Raw genomic sequence first — 15,000 nt, 5'->3', positions numbered from 1 at the left:
TCCGGAACTCCATGTCTGCTGCTGTTTGCCCTTCCTACTATATGAAGCGACATTCCACGACGCTGCTCATAATTTTGCATAATCCCTTTGACTTCACTCTTTGGGGAATAGTGTCTTCAGTGGGACATTTTTTTTGCCCATTTTATCTCTATTTATTTATCTATCTTTTATTTATTTATTGATTCATTTATATTATTCATTTATCTCATTTTTATTTTATTTATTTATTTATTTATTTATATATACATTTTTTTTTTTGGTCCCTGGCCAGACCCTCTCTACTGCAGCCGTTTGCCACCACACAAACAAAAACCTTACTATTGCTTCTTACCTTTATTGAATTTAAAACCCACTACTTCCTGTCACCACCACATCACCAACACCACCACCACCACCATCGCTATCTCCACGCCATCCAAACCACCACCAGTACCACCACATCTCGCCACCACCACCACTACCTGCACCTACAAAAAACACCACCAGTATCTGCACCAGCATCACCAGGCCAGCAACATCACCAGGTCAGCAGCAAAAAAAAAAAGGCGGTTAGTTTCGAGTCATAAATGTGACAAGAAAGTTCTATTTTCTCGACAAAGAGAAAACCAGAATGTCTCCCTTGAGGTTTTGCGAGATAATGAAGAAATGTAGCGAGTGTGTGTTCGTTCATCCAATCTTACACACACATACACACACACACACACACACACACACACACACACACACACACACACACACACACACACACACACACATATGTCCCCCACACACATTTTTTACATTGCCTAATTAATAAACCGTTTATTATTATTATTATTACACACACACACACACACACACACACACACACACACACACACACACACACACACACACACACACACACACAGAGAGAGAGAGAGAGAGAGAGAGAGAGAGAGAGAGAGAGAGAGAGAGAGAGAGAAAGTTATGGATTCAAAGCATTACTGATTGGGAACCGAAGTCGGGATATTACAAAGGGTAGAAATTAAATGCATTTACACAGAAAGTAGTAGTAGTAGTAGTAGTAGTAGTAGTAGTAGTAGTAGTAGTAGTAGTGGTAGTAGTAGTAGGAGATAAGGGGACGAAAATAGATGTGTAAGAATAGGAGATGAAGAAGGGGAGATGGGAAGGTCACACACACACACACACACACACACACACACACACACACACACACACACACACACACACACACACACACACACACACACACACACACACACACACATGGAGGAGGAGGTTGTTGGCACAGGTTCTGAGGAAGAAGCAATGGAGAGAAGGGGAAATTAAGAAAAAAGCTGAAAGGAAGAGGAAGGAAGGAAGGATGGAAAGAAGAAGAGAAAGAAGATGAGTTTTGTAGAAACGTTAAACAGTTGCTATCCATTAAGTGTGTGTGTGTGTGTGTGTGTGTGTGTGTGTGTGTGTGTGTGTGTGTGTGTGTGTGTGTGTGTGTGTGTGTGTGTGTGTGTGTGTGTGTGTGTGTGTGTGTGTGTGTGGCAGGGTTCTTGCCTGCTTTAGCCTCAAATGAAAGCAATATAGTGTTTGCTTGAAGAAGGAAAGAGGGTCTGTGTCAACTCCAGGAGTATGTGCCCTTAATGAAAGCGTGTGTGTGTGTGTGTGTGTGTGTGTGTGTGTGTGTGTGTGTGTGTGTGTGTGTGTGTGTGTGTGTGCTGAAGATATGGGGGGTTTGTTTTCCTAGGTAATTATGCGCTCTCTCTCTCTCTCTCTCTCTCTCTCTCTCTCTCTCTCTCTCTCTCTCTCTCTCTCTCTCTCTCTCTCTCTCTCTCTCTCTCTCTCTCTCTCTCTCTCCTCATACAAAAGTTATATTAAAAGATTCTACAGATAAGATGCTTATGAGAACAATACATCATGAAAAGAGGAAGAAGAAGAGGAGGAAGAGGAGGACGAAGAAGTAGAGGAGGGGAAGGATAAAGGATGATGAAAGAATAGGAGAAGAAAAGGAAGGATTCTACATAAGGTGATTACTGAAAGGATAAGAGAGAAGAGGAGGAGGAGGAGGAGGAGGAGTAGAAGGAGGAGGAGAAGGAGGAGGAGCAGTGAGACAGGCGAGGCAGATGGATGGGTTGGTGTACAGAACGTATGTAAATATGGATGTATGTATTGATGAATAAATGGAGTGAGAGAGAGAGAGAGAGAGAGAGAGAGAGAGAGAGAGAGAGAGAGAGAGAGAGAGAGAGAGAGTGAGATGGATGGATTATCAGGCAGTGTGAGGGAGCTGAAGGGTGTGTATGGAGTGAGTGAATAGATGAATGGTGAACGGATGAACGGATGGGAAAGGATCGAATAGATGAGAATGTTTTGCGTTCGACATGCAAGAAATAAATAAAAGGGAAAAAAATTCATCCTATATTGAAAAAAAAATGGCATAAAAAGTAAAATAAATAAAAATAAATCTCTCAGCAGTATTAAAATGAGAGAAAAATAATGAAATAAATAAATCATTCAACAAGAAATCGTACATGCACTTAATAATACACAGAGGTGGGCGCGTTACTGGATATCGGGTAGTCTGGTACCGCTCCTCCGGACATCGAAACGCAGATAGTCCGTACCTGTACTTCCGCGCCTAATTTTTTCCCTCGGTCCGGTACATCCACACCTCCGGTACTGTGCCCAAAACTATTAAAGCGCATCCGAAAAATCTAGTCCGCACCTCAAAAAATAAAACAAAATACAAGTCAATATATATATATATATATATATATATATATATATATATATATATATATATATATATATATATATATATATATATATATTGTAATGTATGTACGGTTAGCAGTAACTGAAAGCCATTGTAACTAATTATCATTATCATTTATTATTACTATTATTATTATTATTATTATTATTATTATTATTATTATTATTATTATTATTATTATTATTATTATTATTATTATTATTATCATTATCATTATTTTCATCATCATCATCATCAGAGAGAGAGAGAGAGAGAGAGAGAGAGAGAGAGAGAGAGAGAGAGAGAGATAGGAGAATGCTTAGACCTGAATGAGTGACGTCACTCAAATGGCGGGAAAATATGCCTGGCAGCACAGACCGCCAAAAACGCAGTGCGGACTGTCGTCTTTATTTATTTTTTTCCTTGAAAATCTCAGGTGCGGAGGATACGGACTTTTGAAAATTTTTCCGCACTTCGGACCTCCGCACCTCGTTTGGTGGTCCGCAGGTAAGGAGGAGCGGAGGTGCCGACCGAGTTACGGAAGTGCCCAGCTCTGAGAATACAATAACAGAATAAGAACATAAAAATATCCTTGATCAATAAAAAGAGAGAAAAGAATAGTCCTTTAATGTTAATTTTAGCACAGAGCAGGTAATTACTTTCTCACTCAGGTGTGTTCATTACAGCCCCGCGCACACCTGTAGTACAAAGCCCTTAAAGGTTAACTCTGTATTCTATGAAGGGATAACTGTGACTCCTATACTATTATTGCTATTATAATTATCATTATTAATAGTAGTAGTAGTAGTAGTAGTAGTAGTAGTAGTAGCAGTAGCATCAACATCATTATTATTATCATTGTAAATATTTCATGCCCTAATGCAACAGCAAGAGAGAGAGAGAGAGAGAGAGAGAGAGAGAGAGAGAGAGAGAGAGAGAGAGAGAGAGAGAGAGAGAGAGAGAGAGACGTATAATGCTGACCAAAGTATGAAAAAGACACAAAGGCAGACATAGTGACAGGAAGATAAAGGAGGAGGAGGAGGAGGAGGAGGAGGAGGAAATGAGAAAGATTGAGGATCAGGAGAGTGAAAGGAACTTCTGAATACGGGAGAGAGAGAGAGAGAGAGAGAGAGAGAGAGAGAGAGAGAGAGAGAGAGAGAGAGAGAGAGAGAGAGAGAGAGAGAGAACGAGGGAATTTACCAACCTTACTTCTATTATCATTACATCAGCAGGACTCATTCACCTATCTTATCTATTCACCTGTCTATTTGTATGACCGTCTGTCTACCTTTCCACCATCATCAACTCCTCTACATCACCTGCTTACCTGTCTGTCTACCTGTCTATTAGTCTTTCCACTTACCTACCTACTACATATCTATTCTGTATCTATTAATTTACCACCATCAGGTATTATGTATTATCTTCCACCGCGTCTGTTCATTTATTCATCTGTCTATTAAATACATATCTACCTATCTATCTGTCTGTCTATTTATTTATCTATCTATCTATCAATATCCCAAAAGTCACGCTGTTGACTTCTCCTTGCTATCCATTGAGCGACAGTCACGTAACACAAACCCTGAAAACTGTGGCCTTTAAAAATTCCCTCTTTCTAAAAAAAATTATAAATAAAAAAGAACAAAAATAAAACATTAAATAGTTCCAGGAAGTCGCTGAAACCAACTTTTAATTGGAATGAGAGAGAGAGAGAGAGAGAGAGAGAGAGAGAGAGAGAGAGAGAGAGAGAGAGAGAGAATGTAGTATAGTATGCATTTCACTTAACTCGTATCTTTCTCTTTTCCCTCCTCATCTGCACACACACACACACACACACACACACACACACACACACACACACACACACACACACACACACACACACACACACACACACACACACACACACACACACACACACACACACACACACACACACCTGCTGCTGCCTCGCATACGTAGTAAATTCCCGTGTATTAATTGGCCTGCACCTCTGGCAATGTACCTTCCAGTTGGGCGCCCTGATTTATTAACACCTGCACCGATAATAGTAGTCGTAGTAGTAGTAGTAGTAGTAGTAGTAGTAGTAGTAGTAGTAGTAGTTGTTGTTGTTGTTGTTGTTGTTGTTGTTGTTGTTGTTGTTGTTGTTGTTGTTGTTGTTGTTGTTGTTGTTGTTGTTGTTGTTGTTGTTGTTGTTGTAGTTATTGTAGTTGTTGTTGTTGCTGTTGCTGTTGCTGTTGTAGTAGTAGTAATAGTAGCTACTACTACTACTACTACTACTACTACTACTACTACTACTACTACTACTATTACTACTACTACTTCTATGGTTAATATCATAAATACTATTGTTATCATTCTCTCTCTCTCTCTCTCTCTCTCTCTCTCTCTCTCTCTCAGCCGCCAAAAACGCCCTGGTCAAATCCATCGGTTATTGGATTTCGCTTATTACTTTGTCTTTTTCACTCCACGACAATACCTTTTTCACGCACCACACTAACTCTCTCTCTCTCTCTCTCTCTCTCTCTCTCTCTCTCTCTCTCTCTCTCTCTCATCCCCTCTTTTTTCACTAAACGGTACAAAAAAGTATGAAAAAATACAAAATATAACGTTCAGACAGGAGCGATAATTTTCAAAGTAAACGATACGTGTGTGTGTGTGTGTGTGTGTGTGTGTGTGTGTGTGTGTGTGTGTGTGTGTGTGTGTGTAAAGTGTCATTGTTGTAAAAAGTCTCTCTCTCTCTCTCTCTCTCTCTCTCTCTCTCTCTCTCTCTCTCTCTCTCTCTCTCTCTCTCTCTCTCTCTCTCTTTCTCTCACCAAGACACAATTAAACTAAACAAGACACACTGAGGTTCATTTCCAAACAATCTCCAAACAATCTCTCGTGTGCCTCTCTGTCTGTCTGTGTCCACCACGCGCGGGGCGGGAGAGGCAGGCAGGGAGTCATTACAACGAGGAACAAGAGGAAACGAGTGTGGAAAAGGAAACGAAAGGGAGAGAGAAAGTGTTGGGAGGGGTGGTCGGAATTGAGGAGCATGCTGAAGGAGGAGGAGGAGGAGGAGGAGGAGGAGGAGGAGGAGGAGGAGGAGGAGGAGGAGGAGGAGGAAGCACATGAATTGATAGGACATAAAAACTGTTGAATAATTTGTCTCGCTTACACTCTCTCTCTCTCTCTCTCTCTCTCTCTCTCTCTCTCTCTCTCTCTCTCTCTCTCTCTCTCTCTCTCTCTCTTTCTCTCTCTCTTGAATTTTCCGTTTTCCGTCATATCTATCTAAAAAAGTGGTTGTTTCACTACCCAGATGGTGGAGGTGTGTGGCTGTGTAGCTGCTGTCCCTCTGTCTCCACCCGCGCCATCACTGCCACCACCACCACCTACGCCACCATCCCCCACCACCACCACCACCCCCTCATTATTAGAGCAGGTGAGCGCTAATGAGAGGCTTGTCAAAGAAGGAAGCTTTTCAGACACGCTTCAAAGTCATTATTTCAAGCCCTGGTGCCTGCGATAATTTGCTTCCAGAGATTGTTACTCCCACGGGACAATTACATGTTTGAGATGGTTCTATTTTCGACATTGTGAGGAATTTTAAAGGTTTTGCATAACGATGATACTCAAATAGAAGAGGAAACATCCAGAAAGTATATTATTTGTTTTATATTGTTGCTCGCAGGGAACGATTATCTATTTATCTGTGCGTGAGTGGTGCAGCATTCAACTTCTGGTTCTGTAAAATGTAGCTACATGTGTGCAGGGATTGAGAGAGACAGCGCTGTATGTTCTCGTGCTGCTACAAAACACGACAAAATTAATCCACTTCACAACTTCCTACACGGATCTTGAAAAGTGTGTGTATGTGTGGGGAGCAAGAGACACAGTCCAGCCCTATATGTCTTCGTGCTGCTACAAAACACAGCAACATGAATCCCCTGCACAACTAATGAATGGATCATTCAGGGGGAGGGTGAACTGTTTGACCTTCGTGTCATTATGACCCTGTGTTCCTGGGCAAGGGCCAAAGGCAACAACAATTTATGGATAAAAAGCCCGAAAGGTGCCAGTGCCTGAGAAAAGAGCCAAAAGAATTATTCAAGATTGGAGAAGTGTCGTGAGACCTTCCTTTGTCATTCACCACACGGTCAACAGCAAATGAGACTGAGGTGTGCCGGGGCAGCTGCAGCCTGTGTCTCTAACTTTGCCTGAGTCTTTTTACGCACGCCATCACTGCAGGACAGGACTGATATCAGGGACACTGGAGATAAGGCGAAGAAGGAAGCTGACCTTAACGTGAGTCTTTTCACGTAAGGAGCCTTGTATTAAAAGTACAGATAATAACCCGCAGAAATAACAATATCTAATGTTTCTTTCATGCATACTAACACTGCAAGGTGTGGTGCGGTAAAATAGCGGAAATAAGGCACAGAAGCAACATCTGCCAGGTCTTTTCTATGCTACACACTCATTGCACGGGGGCTATTAATTAAAAGCTGTGGAGATAAGACGCAGCGATCACCACAGGGCAAGATAAGACAGGGTTAAACTTGATCAAGTTAATTCAAGGAGATAGGAAGGAACTGGTTCTCAAATAAAGTGATAGACGAATGGAATAGATTCAGTAATTAGGCCTTCATGGAGCTTTTAAGAACAGGATTAGACAAGTTCATGGAGGAGAAATAAAGATGCAAACAGGTAATGCACATGTGTTCCATAAAAACGATTGGCTGGTGTTAGTAATATGGTACACTCTTAGGTCCGTATTCAGAAACGCTTTGCTCTCTCACCACGACTGTTTTCCAAGGCCACAGAGATGATTAGCAGGATTTTCAAGAGTGTTTCTCCAGTTAAGAATGTAGAAATCTTGTCAATCTGCCTCAAGATCCGTAAAACACCTTAAAAAAAGAGAGCATTTCTCCAGTTAATAAAGTAGAAATTTTGTCAATATGTTTGTAGAACCATAAAGATACCTTAAAAAAAAACCTGGTGTAAATATAGGGGTTTTCAAGAGCGTTCCTCTATTTAATAACGCAGAAATCTTGCCAATCTGCCTGTAGAACCGTAAAAACACCTTAAAAAAAAAGCTGGTGTACTATGTATAAGGGTTTTCAAGAACGTTTCTCCAGTTAACAATATAGAAATCTTGTCAATCTCCCTGTAGAACTGTAAAAAAAACACCCCAAAAAACTTGTATCAATATAAACAAACCGTCTTGTAATTAAACAGTGGAGGTGAAGCACAGAAGAGTGTGAGAATACAAACAAAATTTTTACTCACCCCGCATGTAGACGTACGCCACGCCGGTCATGTTGGGACGCGTCAGCACCACCAGGTTGAGCAGGTCACCAAGCACGCCCACGCACACCAGCACGGGCATCACCACCCCGTACGCCACGAACTTCACCTAAGCATTCCAGGGGAGAAAGAGAGTGAGAGTGAGAGATAGAGAGAGAGAGTGACCGTGAGAGGGAGAAAAGGTGATGGACGTGGTGTTCAATTATCAGTGGAGGGAAGAGGGATGAGAGATGGAGAGAAGAGGAAAGGAGAGACGGTGTGTGGGGAAGAATGAGGGAGAAAGGAAAGGTTTGAAGAGGAGAGAAGAAAAAGGAAGAGAAAAAAATGGAGAGAAACGGGAGAGAGGCAGTTTGTTGTGAGAGAGGCAAGAGAGAGGAGGAAAAAAGAGGAGTGTAGGAAAATGAGGGAGGGAAAAGTAGTTTGCTGAGAGAGAGAGAGAGAGAGAGAGAGAGAGAGAGAGAGAGAGAGAGAGAGAGAGAGAGAGAGAGACGGGGGGGAGAGGTAGCTACATCGTTTGTAAGCTGAGAAAGGTATGTGTGTGTGTGTGTGTGTGTGTGTGTGTGTGTGTGTGTGTGTGTGTGTGTGTGTGTGTGTGTGTGTGTGTGTGTGTGTGTGTGTGTGTGTGTGTGTGTGTGTGTGTAAAGTGAGACTGAGAGACAAAGGGGAGGAAAATGTGTGTAAAACAAGGAAGAAGAGAAGATTAAACCTTTACGAGAGAGAGAGAGAGAGAGAGAGAGAGAGAGAGAGAGAGAGAGAGAGAGAGAGAGAGACAGACAGACAGACAGACAGACAGACAGACAGACAGACAGAGACAGACAGACAGACAGAGACAGACAGACAGACAGACAGAGACGGACAGGCAGACAAACAGACAGACAGACATATGGAAGGAAGGGAAAATATACATTTAATAAACGACAGAAGACCGGAAGAGAGTGAGTGAGTGAGTGAGTGAGAAAGAGAGAGAGAGTGCGGATGAGAAGGTACGAGAGGAAAGGAAGGAAGAGGAGGATAAAAGATTGAGAGAGATTGGAAGTGGGTGTTGAGAGAGAGAGAGAGAGAGAGAGAGAGAGAGAGAGAGAGAGAGAGAGAGAGAGAGAGAGAGGAAATGATGGCGGAGAGGAGACTGTGGCTTGGAAGATCTTATGATTGTGAGAGGAAAGGAGAGGCGACAAGGAAGAAAATGAGAAATGGAGAAGAGAAAGAGGAAGAAGGGAAGAGAATGAAGGAGAACGATCATAATAGTAGTAGTGGGAGGAGGAGGAGGAGGAGGAGGAGGAGGAGGAGGAGGAGGAGGAGGAGGAGGTAAAAAGACAGAGATGAATTAACATGACAAATTAAGAGCAAGAAAAGACAAATGAGGAGGACGAGGAAGAGGAGGAGGAGGAGGAGGAGGAGGAGGAGGAGGAGGATGAGAGGAGGAGGAGGAATACGACAAACAGTAACAATGAAAAATAGATGTGTGTGCAGAAACATTCTCTCTCTCTCTCTCTCTCTCTCTCTCTCTCTCTCTCTCTCTCTCTCTCTCTCTCTCTCTCTCTCTCTCTCTCTCTCTCACACACACACACACACACACACACACACACACACACACACACACACACATGCATAACATTCTGAAGTATTGTGTTATTGTGGGCATAAATTCTGTTCCCCTTATACTGTTCTCCATTCATTCAGTTACAGATGGAGTAGAGGAGAGAGTAAAGGGAGAAAGAGTAAGGGGAGAGAGAGAGAGAGAGAGAGAGAGAGAGAGAGAGAGAGAGAGAGAAAGGATCACAGTTTGCATGGAGGGAGGAATTACAAGGATATAGAAACAAATACGCGGTCTCCCCTCTCTCTCTCTCTCTCTCTCTCTCTCTCTCTCTCTCTCTGCCACGCCATCTCAGAAGGTCCTAAGGGAAAAATGCATCAAATATAAATGAATAGATACACACTTGACAGATAAGATTGGAGGATTTTTAAATGAGGCCCCGTAGCCACCGTGTGAATTAAGGAGAGAGGGAGTGGGAGGAGAGAGGGAGGGAAGGAGGGAGAGGAGTGGAGGGAGATAAAAGGAGGAAAAGTGGGGAAAGAAGATTAGGAGGCAAGATAAGGGTGAAGCAATAAAAGGGAGTGGAGAGAGAGAGAGAGAGAGAGAGAGAGAGAGAGAGAGAGAGAGAGAGAGAGAGGGGGGGATTTTAAGGAAGTCTTGTTTTTCCACTCTTCTTTTTATCTATTTCTATTTTACTTTTCTTCTTGTGTGGAGGAGGATTTGGGAAGCAATGTTGTTCCCTGATAGAGAGTTACACGTCATCCAGGCAAGTTACAGCGTGGTGGTGACAAAGAGACAATGCTGCGTCACTTTACTTCAAGTAACTTCTCGTTAAGGATTGTTATGAGGGCACGTGGAAACAGAGTAAAGGTGTTGTTTTTTCAGCCTTTTTTTACTCTTCCGTAATAAGGGAAAACTCACTCACGTACTCACTTTTATTCTGACCCACGCTTTCCTCCTCTCTCCATGAATAGTTTAACATTGATAGCAAGTAAATCAACGGATGCTATTGTCATATACTAATGAATTTGATGATACTTATTCATAGCGTATTCTCTCTCATGCACTCCTTCCTCCACCAACAGTTTAACCCCATCAGTACTGGGACACATTCTTACTATGAGATTTATGTATCATCAGACTAGTTTATTGACATTAATAAGGGTCTATGGAGGTTAGAAGATTAATGGATAAAGTCTTCACTATTTTAAATAATAAGTTTCTAAAGCGGTTTAAAATCACCAAATAGTATCCAGAATGAATATAAAAACGCGTCATGATACTGAAGGGGTTAACAACAAATGCGTAATAAACAGATAAAGAGCTTCGTTATAGACTAAAGGTGCTTCTGACAATACCCGTTCTTATCACTTTCTCAGTCACACTGTGTTTGTCCCACGGTGTGATATTAATAGCAGCAGATAAGCAGACACCTTCGTTGTTCACCAGGTGTTCTGTTGACAACACCTGCTTTCACTGTATTGTCACTCCTTCACACCTTACACGGACTGAAATACTAATTCCAAATAACAAACCCTCGTTACAGATCAATACTTACTCTAATAATATCTGTTCTTATTGCATTCTGAAGTATGAGCAAATTTCTTAGGGTCACCAGCTAAGATAGAACCCGAAATAAAGGGTTTAAGCTTCAGAAATTCAGGTTTAGGAAAGAAATGGGAAGAACTAGTTTTGTAACAGAGTGGTTAATGAATGGAACGGAGTCAGTAATCATGTTGTTATTGCCGAGTCACTACTGAACTTTTAAAAAATATTAGAAAATTTGTGGACGGGGGTGATATATGATATTGAGTAGCTTTGCTCATACAGGGACTGCCACGTGCAGACCTGGCAATCTCTTGCCGCTTCTCTCTTTTTCCATTGTTCTTATTTTTTTATATACTGACTTCCCTGCCTCCATGTCTCCTTGCCTCCCTCCTTCCCTGCCTCCTTCACTGCCTCCCTCACTGCAGCATCACCATACGTACAGCAGTGGCACAGTGACGCACTATCTTCATTGCCTTTACTTCCTGCACACGCCACCTTTCTAGCCTTCCTGCCTCCACAACACATAAACATCGTATAAATTGCATGGCCACATCCTTCGCATAACTCTCAGTCAAGTTATCAGCATTTTTTTGGGTGGTGGGATGGTGGTGCGTTGGTTTGTGATGTTTTGAACGACACTGATACAGACTTGTGGAGAAAATAAATAGGTAAATAAAAATATATATTGCATACCACCATTCTGCACACTGCTGTTAGTTACCAGTTCTCAAGTTTATTATTTTCATTTTATTTTGCAAGTTGACGTGACCTTGATGGAGACACATGTGATCTAGCAAGCCCCCTTTAACCCCTTCAGTACCATGCCGCGTTTTCATATTTATTCAGATATTATTTGGTGATTTTCTACAGCTTCAGAAACTTATGTGGGGATTAAAATAATGAAAACTCTTGCCATTAATCTTTTGACCTCCATAGACCCTTCCCAATACAAATAAAATCGTTAATCATACACAAAAACCAAGGTAAAAATGTGTCTCAATATTGAAGGGGTTAAAACAATTGACAAACAAGACACTCCGTTGCTCTGTCTCCTCACACCAACACCAATACAGTTTAGGTGATCAGGCCACCCCTCACAGCAACAGCACCAGCATTACGACCCTCAGTATGAGAAACACTGCTGGAAATGAAAAGCGAAGGGGCTCTCCCGCACTTCACCCACACACACACACTGCTGGAAATGAAAGGTGAAGGGTCTCTCCTACACTTCCTTCACTCATTCACATCTCGCAACACAAAGGACTTCTCCCCCCTTATAAGCTCCACGTGTCCCGCTCCATTAACCATGGCGAGACACGAGCCACTGTTACACTCCAATCATATCTGGCTAATATATTTAATCCATTGCCTTGTTTATTGCAGTGGGAGCTGAACCACTTGATCCCCAAAGCTAGGTGGATCCACACATGTAAATATAGTGTTTATACACTAATCACTCCTCCTCATCCACTCATCCACTCAAAGCCCAACCACCCTCATAACTCCATCCATCTACCGACCCATTCACAACCACTCATTCACGTCCATCTATCCACCTGGCCAACACTCACCAAATCTTCCACCACCAACTCATCTATCCTACCATCCACTCATCCACTTATCCATTAACTCTCCATCTACCGACTCACTAATTCACACTCATCCACCAAACCACTTCCTAATACACACACACACACACACACACACACACACACACACACACACACACACACACACACACACATTTATCTCTCTCTCTCTCTCTCTCTCTCTCTCTCTCTCTCTCTCTCTCTCTCTCTCTCTCTCTCTCTCTCTCTCTCTCACCTGGTACACGTCGCGGGAGTGGGTGTGACGGGGTAGCAGTCACAGTCCAGGAGGTCACTGGTGTTGTCTGACCCTTCGTGGAGGTCATACAGGTCAGTCGGGGTCAGGTTGGTGAGCATAGAGGGCGTGGTCACCAGTCCCATCTTGTTGGCTTGACCTGGTGAAGATGGTGACCTCCAACTGGTGTACAACTGGTCAGGGTCACAGTGGCTCTCGTGGTGACCTTGTGTGGTGTCCTTTTGACGGCTTGATTGGTGACCTGACCTCGCACGTCACCATGCGAGCAAAGTTTGCCTCTTTCTTCTTCTTTCTCTCCTTCAAAAGCGATGATTATGGAAGTTAGGAAAAGAGGAAGTTGTGAATTTTGGCTTGCAGAAGACTGACTCTCTCTTTCTCTCTCTCTCTCTCTCTCTCTCTCTCTCTCTCTCTCTCTCTCTCTCTCTCTGGAAGTTGTGAATTTTGGCTACCAGAAGACTGATATTCTCTCTCTCTCTCTCTCTCTCTCTCTCTCTCTCTCTCTCTCTCTCTCTCTCTCTCTCTCTCTCTCTCTCTCTCTCTCTCTCTCTCTCTCTCTCTCTCTCTCTCTCTCTCTCTCTCTCTCTCTCTCTCTCTCTCTCTCTCTCTCTCTATCTATCTATCTATCTATCTATCTATCTATCTATCTATCTATCTATCTATCTATCTATATGTCTGTCTGTCTGTCTGTCTGTCTGTCTAAAGTAACGTTTTCTGCAGGAAGAAAGAAGGAAGAGGTAGAGAGTTAGAGAGGAAGACTCTTCACTGCAAGGAGGAAAGCGTCTAACGGAGAGAAAAGTTTATCACCAGTGAGGAAAGCTTTCAGATGGAGAGACGGTAAAAATGGACAAGGCTGTTTTTTTTCTCTCTTTTTTTTCTTTGAGTATGCTTCAATGGCTACGAGGATCTCTTTGTGTGCTTCTTTACAGGTTGGTGGTGGCGCTTCATGTCAAGGAAATTGGTCTTTATCTCCATTTGTGACTTGTTTTTTCTTTCTCTTGTCTATCAAATTTCCCGCATGCTTTTTTTTTTTCGTTTTCTCTCGTTGGTAAAAGTTGAATTCTATCATGACTTAAGTTTTGTAATGTTGCTCAAGCTTTTTTTTTTTTTTTACGAAGGTTGTGTCTATCTTTTTTTGCTTCCTCTCTCTCTCTCTCTCTCTCTCTCTCTCTCTCTCTCTCTCTCTCTCTCTCTCTCTCTCTCTCTCTCTTCCTTCTTCTCTTCTTCTGTCTTCTTATTTCACTGCCTCGTTTCATCTTTCATCATTATCTCTCTCTCTCTCTCTCTCTCTCTCTCTCTCTCTCTCTCTCTCTCTCTCTCTCTCTCTCTCCGCGTCTTAATTTTTCTTTCTCTCTATCGATCTTTTTGTTTCTGTTTCTTTTTTAATGTTTTGTAACTTTTTGTGTGTTATTGTCTTGCTGTTTATCTGGCCTTATCTTTTACCTTCATTATGTCCCAAGTTCTTTTAATTTGTGTATCTGCCTGTCTGTCTTTCAATATATCGCCCTGTCTGTCTATCTGTCTGTCTGTCTTTCAATATATCGCCCTTTCTGTCTGTCTGTCTGTCTATTTGTCTTAACTTTCTATAATGTTATCAATACTGAAGACACAAGAACAAAACAAATAAGAAGGAAATGTTGACCCGTCCTTGGTTCACTCCAAGTTTTATATGGCCAGCCTTTCTGACGAAGTTAACACAAGTTTTTATAGAGTTCGTCAGTTTTTGCTAAGTTAACGCAACTTTGTACACATATTTTCTCCCTTTCATCGTCTTTCCCTATGCATTGTTCCGGGTGCTGGGACACACACACCACACACACACACACACACACACACACACACACACACACACACACACACACACACACACACAGAGAGAGAGAGAGAGAGAGAGAGAGAGAGAGAGAGAGAGAGAGAGAGAGAGAGATAAGAGGGGGGGAGGAAAAATAGAATCGTGTTTGCTCATCACCAGAGCGTTCTCATCACCATTTTAACGTGGCACTTGTACACAACACTACTTTGGTAAACGTGGCGTCACTATTAGTCAGCACGTGACGGCCTCGCT

At 42.3% G+C, this 15,000-nt stretch overlaps 1 protein-coding gene across 1 annotated transcript in view; it reads right to left on the bottom strand.

Annotated features, from left to right (window-relative positions):
- The window catches only part of LOC123507163 (probable G-protein coupled receptor B0563.6), a 36,102-nt gene extending 22,846 nt beyond the window's left edge, over positions 1 to 13,256 (bottom strand). Inside the window, exons 1-2 of the mRNA XM_045259819.1 lie at positions 12,921 to 13,256; positions 7,997 to 8,123 (exon numbers count right to left, since the gene is read on the bottom strand). Coding sequence (XP_045115754.1) covers positions 7,997 to 8,096 — 100 coding nt within the window. The 5' untranslated portion in view covers positions 8,097 to 8,123; positions 12,921 to 13,256. The remainder of the gene's footprint in view (positions 1 to 7,996; positions 8,124 to 12,920) is intronic.
- Between the last annotated feature and the right edge of the window lie 1,744 nt (positions 13,257 to 15,000).

Source organism: Portunus trituberculatus, chromosome 21, assembly GCF_017591435.1.
Source record: "Portunus trituberculatus isolate SZX2019 chromosome 21, ASM1759143v1, whole genome shotgun sequence".
In the NCBI taxonomy this organism is placed as follows: Eukaryota; Metazoa; Arthropoda; class Malacostraca; order Decapoda; family Portunidae; genus Portunus; species Portunus trituberculatus.
The sequence above is the reverse complement of the archived record's forward strand: the minus strand, read 5'-3'. Positions and strand labels throughout refer to the sequence as shown.